Source organism: Muscardinus avellanarius, assembly GCF_963383645.1.
Source record: "Muscardinus avellanarius genome assembly, chromosome: 16".
NCBI lineage: Eukaryota > Metazoa > Chordata > Mammalia > Rodentia > Gliridae > Muscardinus > Muscardinus avellanarius.
The window spans coordinates 33,115,708-33,137,320 of NC_137802.1; the positions used below are offsets into that span (position 1 = coordinate 33,115,708).

The window sequence follows — 21,613 nt, forward strand, 5'->3', positions numbered from 1 at the left end:
GAGGGTCACAGAGGAAACTGCAGCATGGCTGCTTCACGTGATTCCCACCGTCCTCAAAGCCTGGCCTCAGCATCGGGCTACTGACCGAGGAACAGAGAGGGGCAGAACAGGAAAGCGTCTCTTGGCCTGTAAGACAAGGTTCCCGCCAGCTGCTGTAGCCCTGTGCCTTCCACTCTGGACTCCAAAGCTCTCAGGAAGTCAAATCCTTCCTGGATTTCTCTGCATGGGTCTTAGCCTTGGAAGTGGATGTATATTGAAAATGTCTTTCCCAGATGTGCATTTGCTGTGGGGTGTGTCACCCATGCCACCAAGTGGGGACAGAACTTGAAAGGAACCTCCCCAGCTCACTGTGTTTGCAGGGCGTGGCCACCAGGACTCACAGCCATCAGGTTGTGTCCTGGTCACTCTTGGCCCTGCCGTACCACTGCCTAAGGAGGGCTTAACAGCTGTTATACAAGAAGCTTTCCAAACAGGTCATTTTGATTTTGTAAGATAGAATAATTACTACAAATAGTGAGGCCAATAGGTGCCTTGGAAGCATAACCACTAATGCAGATAAAGTGTCTGCTGAACATGCATCGTAGGGCAAGCCAGTGTTGTGGTGTTTGATTATTGGTATTAGTATGAATATGTTCTGGTTAGAATAAGTGTCAGGCAGTGGACGTAGGCCCAGTCCGGTCATAGTTAGGTGTCCAGTGTTTCACAGCCACATTTTCATAATCCTGAGGGGAATGATGATGCTTTTTTACCTGGGAATAGAGTTGGCCCATTCTTTGGGGTGTTTGGAATGTGTCTTAAAACTCTGTTCTAGCTAGGCGTGGTGGCGCACGCTTGTAATCCCCATGCTTGGGAGGCTGAGACAGGAGGATCGCACGGGTTCGAAGCCAGCCTCAGGTACTTAGCGAGGCTCTCAGCAACTTAGACCTTGTTTCCAAATAAAGAATAAAATAGGTCTGGGAGTGTAGTCCAAAGGAAGAAAAGCCCCTGGGGTTCCACCCCCAGTACCTAAAAAAAAAAAAAAAAAAACCACCTCTATTCTATTCTAAGAGAGCAGACAAGGAGCTCTAAACTTCATAGCCCAGAGGGAGGAAACTTGCTTTTCCCCAGTGGAACAAATTAGCTCACAACAGTATATTAAATCCTGTCAGGTCTGTTGAGGAAAACGAGTGGGACTCTGTGTTTGAATGTAATGTGGCCAAGTACAATGGTGCACACCTGTAATCCCAGTACTTGGGAGGCCAAGATAAGAGATTGAAGGCTCCAGACCAGCCTCAGAAGCTGAGACCCTGTTTCAAAATAAAAATAAGAAATAGAGCTGGGGGTGTAGCTCAGAATTAGAACATCCCTGGGTTCAATCTCCAGCACCACACACATGTAAGTAAGTGAGTAATAAATAAATAAATGAAAAAATGCAGTCAATTGGGGTTTGTGACTCCTTTGGCTTTGAGGTTTGAGCTGGTGGCTATCATCCATTAAACAGCAGATCTTTTTATAGGGCCCATATTTTCAGGCAACCATAACACTTGGAATTTGTTGCTCTAATCCTGTCTGGGAACTTTATTTAAATGTTTAATTTAAACACCTAGTATGCTTTGTGGCTGCAGGAGAGGAGGCAGAGTTTTCTCTGGAGGGTAGCTGGCTTTCCAGTGTAGTGTCTGAGCATCGTTAGAAGCAAGCATCTCGTTAGCTAATACATTACACCAATCAAGGAGAGTTATCTTAAGCCACAATTAATCTGCTCCCTGGCATATGTTGATAGGAAAGCATCATGCTGTTTCTTAATTAAAAGCAAACGGATTAAAATGATTAATAAGAGTATTAAATATTCTCCTAAACTAAAGGCTTTGGGATTCTTGGGTAAATCTAGTTGGTTGTAATTTTTTTTCCCCATTCTGAAACCCAAGAAGCACTCATTGTTTTATTTTGTTCCTCCTCCAAAATCTTCTTAAGTAGGGAAAAGTAAAAGTTTTCAAACAACAGAGAAGTCTAAATGACCAGTGAGGAGGACGTAAACAGAAATGTCCAAAGTTTAGGTGGCCATGGCTAGAGCCCGGGTATATCCATCTGTATGCGGGCATAGTACTGGCCTGGATGAGTGAGTCAAGAAGCCACATGTGAAGCCGGGCTTGGTGGCGGCGCACGCTTGTAATCCCAGCATTTGGGAGGCTGAGACAGGAGGATCGCGGTTCACAGACAGCTTCAGCTACTTAGTGAGGCCCTTTGCAACTCAGTGAGACCCAGTTTCAAAACAAAGAATAAAAATTAGGGCTGGGGTATAGCTTAGAGGTGGAATGCTTCTGGGTTTCATCCCCAATACGGAAAAAAAAAAAAAGAAGAAGAAGAAGAAGCCTTATGTGGTGAAACAGTGTTCCCACCCCCTCCGCAAGGGGGACGGATGATGTGGCACTCCCTTTCCTCAGAAGCAAAACACTTCTGCCCTGGAGCCTCAGGAGATGTTGCTAGTCCTGGGTGAGGCATAGGGCAGCAGCTTCACCACCCTGCCAGAAAGAGCAGATCTTCCTGTCTCTGTGGACAGAGATGGCTGATCTGAAGCTGCTGCTCCTTAGTCCTAAGAATCTACATCCTTTACATGTAAAGGTTCAGGGTTTTTGTAACATGGAAGTCAGTGAAATGTCAAGTAATAAATAACCAGCCACAGCTAACTCACTAGCTAAGTTAGGGAGAATAATTGAGTTTGAAAAGAAACCAGGGATTTTTGCTGTGGCTGCTACTAAAGATTGAACCTAGGGCCTCACATATGCTAGGAAAACACTCTACCACTAAGTTACATCCCTGGTCCTTGGCATTTTATTTATTTATTTATTTACTTATTTTGGTACTGGGAATTGAACCCAGGGGCATTCTACCTCTGAGCTACACCCCAAGCCCCGTTTTTTAATTCTTTATGTTGAAACAGGGCCCCACTAAGTAGTAGCTAAGGCTGGCCGTGAACTTGGGATCCTTCTGTCTCGGCCTCCCAAGTACTGGGATTACAAGTGCGCTCCACCATTTCTGGCTCCTTTTCATTTTATTCTGAGACAAGATTTCATAGAGTTGCCCAGGCTGGCCTGGAACTTTCAATCCTCCTGTCTTAGCCTCCCAAGTAGTTGGGATTATAGGTGTGAGTCACTAAACTCAGCTAAAACCATGTTTTTGTTTTTATAATAAAAACAGTGTTTTTGTTTTAGTACTGAAGATTGAACCCAAGAATATTCTATTCCTCTACACCCTTAGCCCTTTTAATTTTGAAATAGAGTCTCGCTGAGGCTGGCCTCAAACCTACAATCCACTATCTCAGCCTCCCAAATACTGAGATTACATGCATATTCCACCATGCCTGAATTAAAAACCAAGTTTTTAAAGATATGAACTGGCTGGGCATGGTGGCACACGCTTGTAATCCCAGCATTCGGGAGGCTGAGACCAGAGGATTGTGGTTCATGGACAGCCTCAGCTACTTAGGCCCTCTGCAACTCTGTGAGACCCGGTTTCAAAATAAAGAATAAAAAAATAGGGCTGGGAGTGTAACTCAGAGGTCGAATGCCCCTGGGTTCCATCCCCAGACCCGCAAAAAAAAAAAAAAAAAAAAAAAAAAAAGATATGAACTAAGCTGGGCATGGTGGTACATGTCTATAATCTAGCAATTTAGCAAAACCCTGTTTCAAAATAAAAAGGGCTCAGGGCGTAGCTTGGAGTTAAAATGCCCCTGAGTTGAATCTCCTGTAACCAAAAAAAACCAAAAGGCATGAACGAGACAGCCTGATGTCCAGTGTCCTGTTGCCGGACACCGGTAGACTGGTGAGAACCTGTCTTCTCCCTGGTGCGGGCACAGCGGGACCCTTTGTGCCACTGCTTGTATCTGGGCTTCCCACAGCCAAATCGCAAGCCTCAAAGCTTCAGCAAGTCCCCAATGTACCCACCTATTAAATTACAGCACCAAACTCATTGTCATTCTGACTTTGACTTCGTTAGTGATAACAGAGAAGGATAGCACACCTTTAAATGACGAGCTTTGTGTTTAATTACCCAAACAAAATGACATAAATATGAATGAGCCCTAATGGTGGTACTTGGTTTTCCGGAAACCATTAACAAAACGATTCCTAAATGATTTGTAAAGAAAATGAGAGGAGAAGAGAGCAAGGAGAGGCTATTAGGCTCCTAACACACTCCTGAGTTATTATGTAGTCAACTACCTGGGAAATACTCAGCTAAATGATCTTGAGAAGCAAGAGGCAAGAGTGCTTTGTTGAGACTTCAGGGTTGTAGACTTATAGACCCTTTTGCAGACTCTCACAGCTAATAAGATGGGGGTGGGCTTTCTGACCAGCTGGCTCTCCTGTCGCAGCAAGATTCCCTGCACATCTGTCCTGCCTGTGCTCTGGTGCAGTCCAGGGCCCCATCCACAGGCCCCAACTGGAGGCCCGCACTCTGGGAACTGCATTTCAGTTCCTCCGAAAGCAAAACACACACACATGACCCTTTCCTCTCGGTCACACTTTACTAAGTGAGGTGGGCTCATAACTCTTTCTTACAAACTTGTCAGTTACTGGGTTCTCTTAGTGTTTGTGGAACAGCCTGGCGGGAGCATGATGTCCTGGGAAAGCCCAGGTGGAGGCCTTGAATCTGTGCAGCTCAAAGGAGGGAAGAGAGGTGAGGGCCGGTCTCCTCCTACCATGCAGTGACCAGTGTTTTATGCTGCGCGAGTTTGGGGAGTAAATGTTTTAAGCCTGGCACGGATGTTTCACAAATCATCTGTTTACAGGCCTATGTTTGGGACAATAATAAGGATCTGGTGGAGTGGCTGGAGAAACAGCTGACAGAAGAAGATGGTGTTCGCTCAGTGATAGAGGAGAACATCAAATACATCAGCAGAGACTACATCCTTAAGCAGATCCGCAGGTGAGACGGGCCGCAGGCCTCCCCTAGACCAGTGGGGCTAATTTCTTTGGAATCAAAAGTTGAGATCAAACCATGAGATGATGCCCCGGATCTCTGTGGTCTCCTGCTGTCTGAGTCTGCTGTGGGTGAGCCACAGGGGCAAATGCAGCCCAGAGGCATGATTCTTTCTCAGCTACTAGTCACTGGAGGCACTTGGTAATCTCAGCAGGTGAAGGCTTTGTTCCCTTGCCCACCTGTGAGTTCTGAAAACAGATACCTAAGCTAGACACATGATGAGAAACAGGATGAGGAGCCTCCTGGGGTGTTTTCACAAAACTATTTGTAAATATCTTACTTATGGAAAAGTTGCAAAACTAAAAAGAGGGCAAAGAACTCTATACATATATCTGTTCCTAGGTTTACCTGTAATTTATCTCCATTCTACCATTCGAAGTAGGGGTATACCTCGTGGTAGAGTGCTTGCCCAGCATGCCCATAGCCCTGGGTTCAATCCCCAGGACTGCAAAAAAGAAAGGAAGGAAGGAAGGACGGGCCACTTGTAGAATGTTACTCATTTTGAGGTTGTCTGTCTTTCCTCTTGGTTCAATTATTCAGGCTGTGCATTGATGATGTGGCCTTCACGGTGCAACCTATTTGAGGATCCACAGTGCTCATTTGCTACTCCTGATATTAATTTGTTTTCTATATATGTGGTACTGGGTATTCTACCTGTCAGTTTCATCCCATCCCTTTTTTGTTTTTGTTTTGTTTTTTTAGTTTATTTTGGATTTGAAACAGGGGCTTGCTAATTTGCTAAGGCTGGCTTCTAACCTGCATTCCTCCTGTCTTGGCCTCCCAAGCACTGGGATTATAGATGTGTGGACCCACGTCTAGCTCCTGATGTTATTTTCATTTTATTTATTTATTTATTTACTTACTTACTTATTTATTTTTGTGGTACTGGGAGTGGAACCCGGGGCCTTCTACCTCTGGGCTATACTCCTAGACTTATTTTAAACTTTATTTGGAGACAGGGTCTCACTAAGTTGCTGAGAGCCTCACTAAGTAGCTGAGGCTGGCTTTGAACCTGTGCAATCCTCCTGCCTCAGCCTCTCAATCGCTGGGATTACAAGCGTGCACCAGCACGCCCAGCTCTGATGTTATTTTTAAACACCAGGTTATTTTTAATCACCTGGTCAGTTTCTCCACTATATATTTACTGATTTTCTCTCCTTGTACCCAAGGAGCAATCTGTGGGAAGCCTCTTTCTTTCTTTCTTTCTTTCTTTCTTTCTTTTCTTTCTTTCTTTTTTGCGGGTCTGGGGATGGAACCCAGGGGCATTTGACCTTTAATCTACACCCCCTGCCCTATTTTTTATTCTTTATTTTGAAACGGTGTCACTACGTTGCGGAGGGCCTCACTAAGTAGCCGAGACTGTCTGCGAACTGCCATCCTCCTGTCTCAGCCTCCCGAATGCTGGGATTACAAGCATGTGCCGCCATGCCCGGTGGAAAGCCACTTTAAAGCCACAAATTACTTCCTCTTCATCAAAATTTCCCCTTAGATTTAATATCCACTAATGATTCTTGCCTGAACCAGTCTACAAACTTGAGCCTGCCCACCACAATTATCAGTTACCATTCAAATTCTATAAACAAAAGGAGGCTGAGAAGGAGGATCATAGGTTTGAGGCCAACCTCAGCGACTTAGTAAGACCCTGTTTCAAAATATTTTTAGGGCAGGGGGTGTAGCTCAGAGGTAAAATGCCCCTGGGTTCAATCCCCAGTACTGCAAAAAACAAAGTCCTCTGTCCTTCCCAATTCATTTGTTTTATTTATGTATTTATTTATTTATTTTTGGTGGTACTGGACATGGAACCCAGGGGCTTTCTACCTCCGAGCTACACTCCCAGACCATTTTTATATTTTATTTGGAAACAGGGTCTCACTAAGTTGCTGTGAGCCTCACTAAGTAGCTGAGGCTGACTTTGAACCTGTGTGATCCTCCTGTCTCAGCCTTCCAAGCACAGGGATTACAAGTGTGCACCACCACACCCAGCAATCCTTGTATTTTGAAACAGGATCTCAGTAAGTTACCCAGGCAGGCTTAGAATCTTCAATCCTCCTGCCTCAGCCTCTGAGTAGCTGAGAGCACTTTACTGTAGGAAAATGGGCACGATGTGGTAGGCACTGCCGCAAGTCGTACCAGTGTACTTGCTGAGTTCTTAAGCTGCCCATGCCTGACGCGCTGCCTCTCTTGCTGACCATCCCCAACCTTCCTCTCCAGCTTGGTGCAGGCCAATCCGGAGGTTGCCATGGATTCCATCGTCCACATGACCCAGCACATCTCACCCACTCAGCGAGCGGAAGTCGTGCGGATCCTCTCCACAATGGAGTCCCCTTCCACGTAGGAAGAGCTTCCTGCCTACCCCTGCCCTGCCTCTGGGGGAAAGGGCCAGAGCTGCCTCTTACAACTGAAACCACGGTAATGAGAGGTGCAGGAGACCCAGCGCTGGAGTCAGAGGCATTCTGCTTCCCCTTGAGCGTTTCAGGTTATGCATGTCATCCTGGAATACAGGATCACAGAGCCCCAGTCACGCCTGCCCCGGTCAGTATTTATTATCCCAGCTGCGTCAGCGAGCCTCTCCCTGCACAGGACTGAGAAGGCAATGAAGGGTACAGGCCCGTACCATGAGGTCTTACTACACAAAAGCAGGGTTGCCCCTCTCGTCCTGACAGCCCCCGGCCCCATGAGCCGCAGCCACAGGCAGCAGAGGAGGGCCGAAGAGAGGAGAAAGCCTCAAGTCCACCAAGTTCCCCTCACTCAGCTGGCGCTCCTGGGCCCTGGAGAGGGGCCGGCCCCCATTAACCACACCAAAGTATCAGAGGAGCACTTAGAGCGTGACATCCACTGCCAGCAACGCGAGAACTCAGATGCAGAGAGAAGCCCGGCCAGGCCTCGGCCTTGGGTCAGCTTCTCCTGGTGCACGTGGAGGGACCTGCCACCACCTGCTGGTCACCTGCTTGTCGCCGCTCACCTGGCTGACGCGCTGGGGAGCCGCGAGGCCAGCTCTGTCTCGAGAGAAGCCAGAGGGGCTGCGTTTTACACCGCTGATGGAACAAGGGCCTCTGAGGAGGGAGAGAAGGGAGCTGTCTGTTTCTGTCGACCTGGAAGGTTGTCACTGTTCAGCCAGAGCTGTGACAGGCACGTGGGCTAATAGTGCCTGTAGAGTCGCTGTCCCTGTCACCAGGGCACTCCCCTAGCAGCTGACGCGCCTGCTCTTCCCCTGAATGTACAGGCAGCGGCCTCCCCAGAGCTGTGGGAAGCACCCTGGTGGCAGCTGTGCCGCCCCAGGAGCCTTCCTGGTGTGCACAGACTCCCAGGGACACAGAATCCACACGGCCTTAAGGCTCCTTACCGCTCAGTCATGGTGCTGCTGCTCCCGGGCTCCCCAGCCAGCAGCAGGGGCCTCCTCAGGGTGGTGGAGAGAGCTTATTTTCGACACCAGTTCATCCAGGAAAAGAGCTTACTGATTCTCCCATTGGTGCTCCCAAAGCAGCAGTGGCAGGAGATGAGGGCTGGCGTGGCATCCGTTCCTCCAGGGCCACTAATCGCATTTGTCACTGGCGACCAGGGAGGAGGTCACTGAGCACAGTGGGGCAGTGCCGTGAATGCCTTTGTAACAGGCTTATGAAAGTGTTGAGCCTGAACCCTGTAGTCCACACACAAGAGGGAACACCTCCCCTTCTTCAGAGCACCCGGACAGACGGTTATAGACGGCACCGCAGGGCCCAGGCCGCCCGCCCTGGCAGGAGGTACAGGTGTTTGGCGCCTGCAGAGCAGGGCAGAGAGGGGTGGGAACGGCGGAGCCTCCACTGCTGCTGGCCATTTGCTTTCCTGGTAGGGGAGGGCTGGGTTGTTCTCTGACCAGGCTGCTCCTCCACACTTTTCTGTAATAGGTCGGCCCTCACACACCCACAGGTGATGGGAAGCCACTCCCCAGGTGCGCCCTGAAGCGAGACCATTACAGGAGTGAGTTTCCTCCCTAGCGCTGAGTACCTGCCCCCCCAGGTCAGGGACTCTTCCGTGGAGGTCAGCCACAAAGGGGGCGCTCTGACGCTCCTGCGGCCCATTACGCACCAAGGGGACTGAGGCAGGAGGAGGATAAATGCTGTATTGACCAAGACTTGCTGGACCGGAGATGCCGTATTATCTGTTCACTGTTCACAAAGCAGCCTTCACTCGTCTTGGACACACGCTGACGAGCAGGAGCTTCCGTCAGATGCACTCTTTTCACATTTTGTTGAAATAAACCTTCGACATTTGTAGAAGAGCCAGGTTGTCATTTCAGTCCATGCCCGGTCACCCGGTCTTGTTCCACTCTCAGCAGGGAGCCCCTGAGGCCCTGTGCACCCCACAGGGATGGGGTGTAAAAGCTGGCCCACCTGCCTGGCTGCAAAGCTACCAACACTCTGGGGCCCCACAGCTGAGATCAGTTCTTTAGTTTCTGTAGTGTTTTCAAAGAAAACTCTACCTGCTGAGAGCTGGATGGGGGTCTTAGTGGGGTGTTCCCTCAAAAGAGGCTCTGGGCCAAGACCAGAAAGGCTCCAGGAAGCAGCAGCTTGGCCTGCGTAGTGAGGACCACAGTTCCCCAGCGGCTCTGGGCTCTGAGGAAGGCCACCCAAAGCTGGGCCAAGCCCGCTGACTCAGAAGACCCCCTCCCAGCACGCAGACACCGAGAGCCTCTGGTACACTCCCTATTTAAACTCGGGCCACCTGGGCTTGTTAGAAAATTAAGGAGCATTTTTTAGGTTTTCTTAATACTTTAGCACATAACGGGCATTATGTATTTTTGTGGAACTGGGAATTTAAATCAGGGGCATTCTACCTTTAAGCTACACCATCAGCCCTTTATTTTTGCAGTATTAGGGATGAAAGCCAGGGGCATTCTACCTCTGAGCTACACCCCTTGCCCTAATTTTTATTTTTTATTTTGAAACAAGATCTCACTAAGTTGCAGAGGGCCTCAAGTAGCTGAGGGTGTCTGCGAACCGCGATCCTCCTGTCTCAGCGGCCTGAATACTGAGATTACAAGCGTGTGCCATTTTAGTGCAAGAAAATTTAAAAGCCCTGTTGGTGCCAGGCGTGGTGCACAGGCTTGTAATCCCAGCACTTCGGAGGTTGAGACAGGAGGGTCGCGGTTTGCAGCCAGCCTCAGTAGCAACTCAGTGAGACCCTGTTTCAGAGTTAGAATGCTCCTGGGTCCCATCCCAGTACCACAAAAAACAAACAAAAGCCCTGTTGGTACTACTTTGGAGTAATAGGAAAAGACTGACCAGCAAGGGTTCTGAATGGAATCCTAGGCCAGCTCTATTTCCTGAACTGAAACCAAGAACAGCGGTGAGCACAGTGATGCCTGGAAGCACCTTTTCCGTGCACGAGGCTCGTGCCTGGTGCTGCTGACGGCTGTGGGCTGCAGGTGGAGGAGGCAGCGTGTGCAGCTTTAGGCCTAGTTGAAGACAGCAGCGTCTGGGGTGCCTAGAAGCCAGGTCCAAGCTCAGGTGCCGTGTGTGTGTGTGTGTGTGTGTGTGTGTGTGTGTGTGTGTGTGTGTGTGTGAACACGCCCGTGTGTACACACATTCCTGAGTCAGTGGGGACACCCAGGATGGTAGCCAGGCCACCCACATGAGACACAGAAATAATATCAGGTGACTCCGCTATTTTCAGTACTCCAGGAGCCCCACACGTGCCAGGTGGCAGAGGCTGGCTGTGGTGCTGCCGAATGGCAGCAGAGTGTCTTCATAAAGGCAGCGTTTTAGTCATCACTACCTCCCCAAATGGGATTCCCTGTGGTTGGTGGAGCGCAGTGCTGGTGGAGCTCTGCCCCGGGAGGACGTGGAGCCACACATGGGGCTCAGCCCATCAGGAACTAAGGAGAGACGGCAGCCCAGAGGGGCTGGATGGATCCCAGATTCAGTGACTGTTAAAGCATAAGTGGGCAGACTGGGTGAGGAGAGAGAGAGCCACTTTGAAAGCCAGGCATAGTAGAGCATGCCTGTAATCCCAGGATTTGGGAGACAGACAGGAGGATCGCAAGTTCAAGGACACAAGTAGTGAGGCTTTGTTTCAAAAAAATAAAAATAGCTGGGTGTGATGGTGCACGCTTATAATTCCAGCATTTGGGAGGCTGAGATTGGAGGATCACGGTTCGCGGCCAGCCTCAGCTACTTAGTGAGGCCCTTTACAACTCAGTGAGACCCGGTTTCAAAAATAAAGAATAGAAAAGTAGGGCAAGGGGTGTAGCTCGGAGGTCGAATCCCCCTGGGTTCAATCTCCAGCACCACAAATAAATCCAATCCTTCACAAACTCAGAAACGAGAACAAACTCATTCTGTCCTGGTAGTGTTATTCTGATACCAAACCCAAACAGAGACATCACAAGAGAACTACAGGCCAGCACTCAAGAGCACAGATGCAAAGTTCCTCAGCAAATATTCGCAAACTGAATCCAGCAACATTAAAAACAAAAAGTTTATAGCATAGCCAGGCGGGATTTGTCCAGGAGCACAAAGTTAGTTTATACCCAGAATCAATTAGTGTAATACACTACGTTAACAGTAAAGGAGGCTAGAGCCCACACGGGCGCCTCCACAGTGGTGGTGAAGGCGCGTGGGAACCAGCAGGACGCAGGTGAGCACAGCGTTAGTTACTAGGGAATCCATAGTGGAGCCACCAGGAGAGCCCTCGCCAGGCAGCCATCACCAGAAGACAGGAAGAAGCACGCGCAGGGATTGGAGGAGCCCGAGCCTGGCAGAGTGCGAAGCCACAGGGGCCTGAACCCAGGGGCAGCTGCCTCCGAGCGGCACCCCACGCCCGGCGCTTTTGGGTTTTGTTTTGAAACAGAGTCTCACTAGGTTGCTGAGTCTGGCTTAGACCTGAGATCCTCCTGTCTCAGCCTCCAAGTGCTGGGATTATAGGCATGTGCAACTAACTGGGCTCAGTTTGGCAATTTCTTAAAAAGTCAAACATAAGCCAGGTGTGGTGGCACAAATTTTTAATCCCGGTACTTGGGAGCCTAAAACAGGAGGATCTGGGTTCGCAGCCAGACTCAGCTACTTAGTGAGGCCCTCTGCAACTTACTGAGACCCTATTTCAAAATAAAGAATAATAACTAAAAAAAAAAAAAAAAAAAAAAAAAAAGCTCTTAGCTGGGCGTGGTGGCGCATGCTTGTAATCCCCGCACTTGGGAGGCAGAGATGAGGATCGCGCAGGTTCGAAGTCAGCCGCGCACGCTGGTTTAGGAGACCCTGTTTCCAAATAAAAATGTAAAAATAGGTCTGGGAGTGTAGCCCAGAGGTAGAAGGGCTTCCAGAAACCCCAGTACCACCAAAAAAAAAAAAACTCTTGAGCCGGGCATGGTGGCGTATGCTTGTAATCCCAGCATTCGGGAGGCTGAGACCGGAGGATCACGGTTCGTGGACAGCCTCAGCTACTTAGGCCCTCCGCAATTCAGTGAGACCCGGTTTCAAAATAAAAAAATAGGGCAGGGGGTGTAGCTCGGAGGTCGAATGCCCCTGGGTTCCATCCCCAGACCCGCAAAAAAAAAAAAAAAATAATAATAATAATAATGATAGGGCTGGGGCTGGGATATAGCTCAGAGGTAGAATCCCTCTGGGTTCAATCCCCAGTGCTGCAAGACAAACAAACAGTATGAACTTACATGCCCAGCAATCCCATCTCTCCAAAAGAGACAAAAGCATGTTTTGCAAAGAACTTGTTACTGTTCACATTGACTCTGTACATAAAGGTCAAAATTTGGAAAGCCGGGCGTGGTGGCGCACGCTTGTAATCCCAGCATTCGGGAAGCTGAGACAGGAGGATCGCGGTTCGCGGACAGCCTCAGCTACTTAGTGAGGCCCTCTGCAACTCAGTGAGACCCGGTTTCCAAATAAAGAATAAAAAATAGGCTGGGGGTGTCGCTGTGAGGTAGAATGCCCCTGGGTTCCATCCCCATTACTGAAAAAAAAAATTGAAACAATCCAAATGCTTATTGATAGGTGAGTGAATATAGTGAGACCCTGTTTCAAAATAAAGAATAAGCCGGGCGTGGTGGCGCACACTTGTAATCCCCGCGCTTGGGAGGCAGAGACAGGAGGATCACGCAGGTTCGAAGCCAGCCGCGCGCGCTGGCTTAGGAGACCCTGTTTCCAAATAAAAATGTAAAAGTAGGTCTGGGAGTGTAGCCTGGAGGTAGAAGGGCTTCCAGGAACCCCAGTACCACCAAAAAAAAAAAAAAAGAATAAAAAGTAGGGCTTGGGGGTATATCTCAGTGGTAGACTGTCCCTGGGTCCCATCCCTAGTACTGAAAAAAGCAAAAAACTAGGTGAATGAATACACAAAATGTGTATTCCATTCATACCATGGAATACTAGTCTGCAATAAAAAGGCATAAGCTAGTATGTGCTACAGTATAGATGAACTCAGTGGAGGAAGCCAGACACAAAGACCACATGCTGTCTGATCCTTTTTATTTTATTATTATTATTATTATTATTATTATTATTATTATTATTAAGGGTCTGGGGATGGAACCCAGGGGCATTTGACCTCCGAGCTACACCCCCTGCCCTATTTTTTATTCTTTATTTTGAAATCGGGTCTCACTTAGTTGCAGAGGGTCTCACTAAGCTGAGGCTGGCCGTGAACCGCGATCCTCAGGTCTCAGCCTCCGGAACGCCCGGATTACAAGCGTGCACCACCACGCCCGGCTTAGTCCGATCCTTTTTATATGAGACATTCAGGAAGGGGCTGAGCAGGAACTTACTACAGACTGGCGTGGAGGAGCTTGGCGGGGGCGATGTTCTGAGAGTGCAGTGTGCTGACTGTCACACAGCTCCACAGATCCGTGGAAACTCTGAAGTGTACATTTACAATGGGTGCATTTTAGGGCGCATCAATTATATCCCAACCACAAAGCTGTTGAACATAAGCAGCCAGGGGCGGGGCCGCACACACCTGCCAACCCCTGCAGCCAGCCCCGCCCCTCCCAACCGGCTCCCAGGGAACTGGCTCCTTGCACGACCCTGGCCCGCCTCGCCCAGGTCCTCCGGAGACTGAGTGCGCAGGGCCTTCCCCGGGCCGCGATCTCTCACGGGAATAATGAAGCTTAAACTTCTATTCAGCGGCTAAGCACAGAAACTGACCCTGGCACCTCTGTGAGTTAATCGAGTTACAAAATGAATCCTTTCAGAATCAGATTCATCACAATAGCTGCTCCTGGGACCCTTTTATTATTATTATTATTATTATTATTTTCCCTCAAAACCTGCTCTGGCCCTGGGATCCAGCCCCCCGAGCCCTGGGTGCTCAGGGTGCAACCTGGGCCGCAGCAGCACCTGGTGCCCACACACCTCATGCCAACCATGCACTCCAGTCTGCCACCCCAAGGCCCAGGGACCTGTCCCTCGCTCTCCCCTGCAGCCCGCCCCAGGGCATGCCGCAGCTCTCGGGACCCACCTGGCAGAACCCGGCACAACTCCACAGGCTCCACCCCCCCAGGAGCAAGCTGCACCCCGCAGGCCCCGGTGAGGGGTCCCTTCCTTTCCATGCAGGGTCCCCGGCTCCCCCGTGGGCACGCGTGTGTGCGTGCATGTGAGACAGAATGAATCCTGAGGATTGAACCAAGAGGTGTTAAATAAATCTAACCATGACCCAACCCTACATTATTTTTTATTTTGAAACAAAGTCTCTTAGCAAGACCCTCAGCAACCTAGTGAGACCCTGTTTCAAAAAAAAATTAGAGTTGGCGACGTAGCTCAGAGGTAGAATCCCCCTGTATTTATTTTGCGGGTTTGGGGATGGAACCCAGAGGCATTTGACCTTCCAGCTACACCCCCTGCCCTATATTTTATTCTTGATTCTGAAACAGGGTCTCACTGGGTTGCAGAGGGCCTCACTAAGTAGCTGAGGCTGTCTGCGAACCGCGATCCTCTGGTCTCAGCCTCCCGAATGCTGGGATGACAAGCGTGCGCCACCACGCCCGGCTTCCCCTGGGTTTCTTTCCCAGTATTCCACCCACCACCAAAAAAGAGAGAGAGAAAAAAAAGAAACTATCTCACTAGCTGTTTTGAGACTGTGATCCTCCTGTCTCAGCTTCCCAAGTACTGGAGTTAGAGGACGCACCACCACTCCTGGCCTGGTCACGCGCACCCTCTTTTGCTGTTGCTGTTGTGGCGGGGGGGGGGGGGTTGAGCCCGGTGATTTCTACCTCTGAGCTATGCCCCTCAGCCCTATTTTACCTTATTTTTTTATTTGGAACAGGGCCTCGCTAAGTTGCTGAGGCTGGCCACGAACCTGCGATCCTCTTGTCGCAGACTCCCAGGTGCTGGGATTCTGGGGTGCGCCAGGGCACCGAGCTTGGTCCTGGCATCTCTTGCTGCCTCACCTGCTTGAGGCCCTGCTCCCCAGTCGGGTCCCCCAGACGCTTCAGACACACGCACAAATGCAATCTGGGGAGGCGGAAACAACTCCAGCCCTACCCTAAAACAACTCTCGACTCTACCCTAAAACATCTGCATATTAAACTACCAAGGACAGCTTCGATTTCAAAGGGAGCAGATCAAAGTGCTGCCATCTTTTAATTTAATCCTTTTGTTGCATCAATGGTATTAAGAGGGATGAGAGAGATCAAAATAAAAATGGAAACAAACTGTATCTTTGCGGCTGTTGTGTTTTAGTCTTTTTTTTTTTCTTTCTCAATTTGGGCCATAAAATAGGTCAGCTCCATTACTGATCAGCCTTCCCACAAATATTTAAAACAAATTGAATTGCACACCCAATACCCATCACAATTACACCAGGCACAATAACTAAATTAGCAATTCAACAAAATAATTGGAAATGCGATTCTCTCTATTCCACCGGTCTCCCTGGAGGCTTTCGCGGTTCTATGGGGGAAACTCGGCTTCCCTAATTCTGCAGCTAATTAGAGACACACTTGTAAATGAAGTTGTTTGTCTTAAAGTTGAAATTCTCTTCTGGGGCTGGGAGAGAGGGAGGAGAGATGAGAAGTCCTTCGCTCCGGAGCAAGTGCAGGAGCAGGTCTGAAAAACACGCCCCTGGGTTCTCGTTAGCAGCCATATCCGCAATTAATAAAGCATCACTATGTTACCGCCACTTGTCTGTGACGAGTGAGTTCAGGACAGCGGCCCGGCTCCCGCCTCCGAAGTCAAGACGCGCACACTCCAGTGGTCCAGCGGCCATGGGCTCCAGTGAGGCCCACAGGAGAGGTCGTGACAGGTGAAGTCGGCCGTCCCGAACGGGAGGCAGGGAGGCAGGGAGGCCGGCCCTCTCTGTGGTTGTGCAGAGGCCACGCTAGTGTCCCGCGGGCTGGGCCAGAGCAGGAAGCCCCCACCCGCACCCCGACTCCGGCCTCCAGAAGCAAGCTCGAGGTTTCAATTAGGCTGCCCTTGGCCTGTTTTTGTTCCTTCAGGAAGGAAAAATCTCGGCTTAATTATATAACAGAGAATGAGGGCTCACATCGTCCCCTCTCACCCTCCTCCTCCGAGATTGGGATGTGACCTTAAAACCCAAGCTCTCAGGAGCTCCAAAGGCTCCGGGGGGCCTCCCCGGGCCCCGCCCTGACCTGGCCAGCAAGGGGAGGATGAAGGGAGGCTGCAGCCTCTGCTGGCAGGTTCTCCTCGGAGGTGAGGAGGCGATACGTGGATTCACCGGCCTGCCTGCGCGCCTACTGGCCTTATCCCTTTTTTTTTTTTTTTGTACTGGGATGGATCCCAGGGGCTTTTCTACCTCTGGGCTACACTCCCAGACCTATTTTATATTTTATTTGGAAACAGGGTCTCACTGAGTTGCTGAGAGCCTCACTGAGTACCTGAGGCTGGCTTCGAACCTGTGCGGTCCTCCTGTCTCAGCCTCCCAAGCACTGGGATTACAGGCGTGCGCCACCACGCCCGGCTTCCTATTAGCCTTATTTGGGCCCTTAAAACCCAGTGCGCATGCTGTGGACACAGCGTCAAACCAGAAGACAAGCAGGAGTCAGCTCCCAGCCTGATCCCTCAGGAAGGGAGTTGTCCCCACAGGCCCCTGGAGCACTGAGGCAGCACCCCAGGCCCACCACCTCGCTTACCCCGGTGGAAGAGGCAGAGGCCTCCAGGTCTAGGCCTGCGCCCGCCTGCAGGGGGCGCCGCTCCTGGGGCTGGAGCGCTCACGCCCCACCTGCAGACTGTTCCTGCTGGCGTTTGCTCTGACTTGCAAAGAACTTCTCTGACTTGAGAAATAACTTCTGGAGGGACCTGACTGGTCCAGTACAGCAGTGACTGGCCCCGCTACCGTGCTCCAAGCCCGCCTGGCTAGGGGCTGCAGGATGGGCACAGAGGGTCATCAGCCCACCCTCCTAAAAAGTTCCGGGGACTGGGTGCAGTGACACACACCTATAAGCCCAGCAACTCAGGAGCCCAGGCAGGACTGCAAGGTTGCTCAGAGGCAGAGCACCCTCGGGTTCAACTCCCAGAAGTTAAATAAATAAATTAATTAATTAATAAAAAGGAAAGAAAGAAAATATCCCATGGCAGCCTGGGCTGCCCAGGCCTCCCACGGGTGGCCCGGGAGGAACTTAAGCTGAGAGCTGCACTTCCTGGGAAGACAGAAGCTACAGAGCAGCAGCTAATTGCTTTGTGCTGCAAACCAGCAACACCTGCACACGGCTGCACCTGGCCCTGGAGGAGCCGGAGCACCTGAGGATGGGCCCAGCTGCCCCGCCGGCCTGGTGGCTCAAGCCAGTCATCCCGGTACTTGGGAGGCTGAGACAGGGTGATGGCAGATTCGCCGCCAGCCTCAACTACTTAGTGGGGCCCTTTGAAACTTAATGAGACCCTGTTTCAAAATAAAGAATAAAAACTAGGAAATCAGGTGTGGTGGAGCAGGCTTGTAATCCTAGTACTTGGGAGGCTGAGACAAAGATCGCAGGTTCTTGGCCACCTCAGCTACTTAGTGAGGCCCTCCACATTTTAGTGAGACCCTGTTTCAAAATAAAGAATAAAAAATAGGGCTGGGAGTGTAGCTTGGAGGTAGAATGCCCCTGGTTTCAACCCCCAGTACTGCAATAATAATAATAATAATAATAATAATAATAATAATAAAAAAAAAAATAACAGAAGGAGTTGGCATGGTAGCCATGCTTATAATCCCAGTACTTGGGAAGCCTAGAAAGGAGGACTGCAGGTTAGATGCCTGCCTCAGCAACTTAGTAAGACCCTGTTTAAAAAATAATAAAATAGCCGGGCGTGGTGGCGCACGCTTGTAATCCCCCTTGCCTGGAAGGCGGAGACAGGAGGATCGCACAGGTTTGAAGCCAGCTGTGCTGGCTTAAGAGACCCTGTTTCCAAATAAAAATATAAAAACTAGGTATCTGGGAGTGTAGCCCGAAGTAGAAGGGTTTCCAGGAACCCTAGTACCACCAAATAAAATAAAAATAATAATAACAATAATAATTAATAATAATAATAATAATAATAATAATAATAATAACAACAACAACATAAGCCAGGCGTGGTGGCACACACTTGTAATCTCAGCATTTGGGAGGCTGAGACCGGAGGATCGCAGTTCGCAGACAGCCTCAGCTACTTAGTGAGGGCCTCTGCAACTCAGTGAGACCTGGTTTCAAAGTAATAAAAAATAGGGCAGGGGGGTAGCTCAGAGGTTGAATACCCCTGGATTCCATCCTCAGACCCGCAAAATAAATAAATAAATAAATAAATAAATAAATAAATAAAAGGCTGGGGGCAGAGCATCCCTGGGTTCAATTCCCAGAATCACAAAAATAAATAATAAAATTAATAATGGAAAAAATGCACTGGGCCAAACCCTCATCTGGAAGCTTCCTTTACCTACAGACAGCCGCTGCAGACAGAAGGTCCCTAGAAACCCGCTCAGCTCGGATCTCGTGGGACCCTGGCTGCAGGCCGACCTTCTCTCAGAAGCACCCACCCTGGCAGGTCTGGCTCGCAGTCTTGGATTCCTTCTGTTTACTCACCTTCACTGTCTGTCCTCTACCCCAAAAGCCACGGGCGCTCCCCCAACTATACCAACCCTACCAGGTCTGTACCAGAAGCCGGCAATCCCCAGAGAAGCCGGGCCCTGGCTGACTGGGAAAGGGCGAACCCACCGGGGAGGAGCCGGCAGGGCCGAGCTCACTCCGGTCCAGCCATAAAGAGGGAGGACGGCGCGGGAGGGCCACTCTCACCGCAGGGTCTACCGGGGACCCTGTCTTTTCTGTTATCAGTGATGTGGGATTGGCTTTCTTTCCTTTCCTATCACCCCCCCCACACACACACACACACATTTCGTGTAAATTTTTTCCCCTGAGAATCCAGTGTCCTTGGCCTCAGCAAATGAACTGCGAGGTCCTGACCCTGGGGAAGAGGTGGCTTCTCAGGTGGCTGCCCTGCGGGGAAGCCGGGGAGGGGATCAGACTCCCAGGAGCCCCCCCCCCCCCCAGCGCCAGCGCAGGGAACGAGGCCTCGTCAACAGAGCGGCGGGCAAGCTGAGTCTGTACGATCAGCAGGGCGGCACGGATCCCTGGACTTAGGTAGGATTAGTTAATGAACTTACCAAATTACTGGCAATTATTTTGGAAATGTTCTGGGGAAAGAGAGGGAAGACAGCAAATGAGGTGGATAAGCTTGGAAACAAAAGCGGCTCGATCCCACCCCTGGGCAGCTCCCCCCGCGGGAGCTGCGCCTGCGGTCGTCCCCCGGGAGGCCCCGCACCTCCGCAGACTCCGCTACGCGGGCTCTGGTGACCCGGGTTGCCATTCTGGCCCCAGGGACACACACGGGCCCCGGCATTAACGCTGTCCAGTGCAGAGTGACCGCTCCAGTCCCGAGGGCTGGTCGCAAGAGTTACAACAAATGTCACGTTTGGGATAATTCCGAGCCTCCGCTAGGCTTCCTATGGGTCACAGGATAAGAGGTGGTGAGAGTGGAGAGGAGCTGAGGGTGTGTATGGAGACCAGTAGCGCCTCTGAGCGTTTCCTACGGGTTGTTTGCTTATTCACCTTTCAATGAGAGTGTGCGTGCGTGTGTGGGTTTCTGGGAATGGAACCCAGGGCCTTACATATGCTAGACAAGGGCTTTGCCACTGAGCTATGCCCAGCCCTCAATAATTCTGCTTTAGTTAGTGTTTTTTGCTTTGTTTTGTTATTTGGTGGTGCTGGGGTTCCTGGAAGCCCTTCTACCTCCGGGCTACACTCCCAGACCTATTTTATATTTTTATTTGGAAACAGGGTCTCTTAAGCCAGCGCGGCTGACTTCGAACCAGCGCGATCCTCCTGTCTCCGCCTCCCAAGCACGAGGATTACAAGCGTGCGCCACCACGACCGGCTTTAGTTGTTTTTAAAAATTGACACATAAAAGTCAGTGTGGTGGTGCACGCTTGTAATCCCAGCATTTGGGAGGCTGAGACAGGAGGATCTCAGTTCAAGGACAGCCTCAGCTACTTAGGGAGGTCCTCTGCAACTTAGTGAGACCCTGTTTCAAATTAAAGAATAAAAATGGGGCTGGGAATGTAGTTCGGAGGTAGAATGACCCTGGGTTCCATCCCCAGTACCGCAAATAAATAAATAAATAGATAGATAGATAAATACATAAATAAATAAAGCCACATAAAAGCCAGGGTGGCAGATGCCTGTAATCCCAGTACTTGAGACGCTGAGACAGGAGGATCTCGGGTTCAAAACTAGCCTTGGCAATTCAGTGAGGCTCTCAGCAACTTAGTATGACCTTGTTTCCTAATAAGAAATGAAATAGGGCTGGGGGTATATCCCAGAGACAGAATGCTCCTGGGTTTAGTCTCCAGTACCACAAAAAAGACACATAAAATTGTACATATTTATGGGGTAGGATGTGATGTTTCCATACAAATATACAATGTACAATGTTCAAATCGGGATGATGACTGTCGTCTACTTCCTCCAACATTTATCATTTCTTTGCAGTGAAAACATTCAAAACCTTTTCTTCTCCTCCTCTTCCTCCTCCTCCTCCTTCTTTTTTGTGGTACTGAGGACGGAACCCAGGGGCATTCTACTTTGAGCTACTCCCCCTGCCCTATTTTTTATTCTTTATTTTGAAACAGGGTCTCACTGAGTTGCAGAGGGACTTCCTACGTAGCTGAGGCTGTCTGAACTGAGAACCACGATCTCCCGTCTCAGCCTCCCAGATGCTGGGATGACAGGCGTGCGCCACCACGCCCAGCTGTCTTCTGGGTGTTGACATGTACAGCCTGTGGTTGTTATCCAGTCACCTACTGAGGGCAGCACAGCGGCACCTCTTGCTCCTACTTTGCTGGAACTTGGTACATGGGTCGACCCCTCCCCACTGCCTCCCTGGCCTGGGGACCACCTGCCACCCAACGTCCATGTTGGCCGTTTTCAGGTCCCCATGAATGAGGATTTTCTTATGGCTGAATAATATAATAATATTCCTTCGTGGGGTGTGTGTGTGTGTGTGTGTGTGTGTGTGTGTGTGTGTGTGATGCTGGGGATCTGACCCAGGGGCACTCTACCCCAGAACTATACCCCCAGCCCTATTTTCTCCTCTTCTTAAATTGGACACGCGGCCTCACCTAGTTGCCGAGCGCCTTGCTGAGGCTGCCATGAGCCCGCTTTAGCCTCCTACGTACCGGGACCTGGGATCACAGAGCAGCCGCCCGC

General features: G+C 50.2%; 1 protein-coding gene across 2 annotated transcripts in view; it reads left to right on the top strand.

Annotated features, from left to right (window-relative positions):
* Nucleotides 1–7,291, top strand: part of ACACA (acetyl-CoA carboxylase alpha) — a gene marked incomplete at both ends in the record, with an annotated part of 343,744 nt that extends 336,453 nt beyond the window's left edge. For both annotated transcript variants that reach the window (XM_080712598.1, XM_080712599.1), the window contains 2 exons: nucleotides 4,766–4,902; nucleotides 7,168–7,291. In XM_080712598.1, coding sequence (XP_080568724.1) covers nucleotides 4,766–4,902; nucleotides 7,168–7,291 — 261 coding nt within the window. The remainder of the gene's footprint in view (nucleotides 1–4,765; nucleotides 4,903–7,167) is intronic.
* Between the last annotated feature and the right edge of the window lie 14,322 nt (nucleotides 7,292–21,613).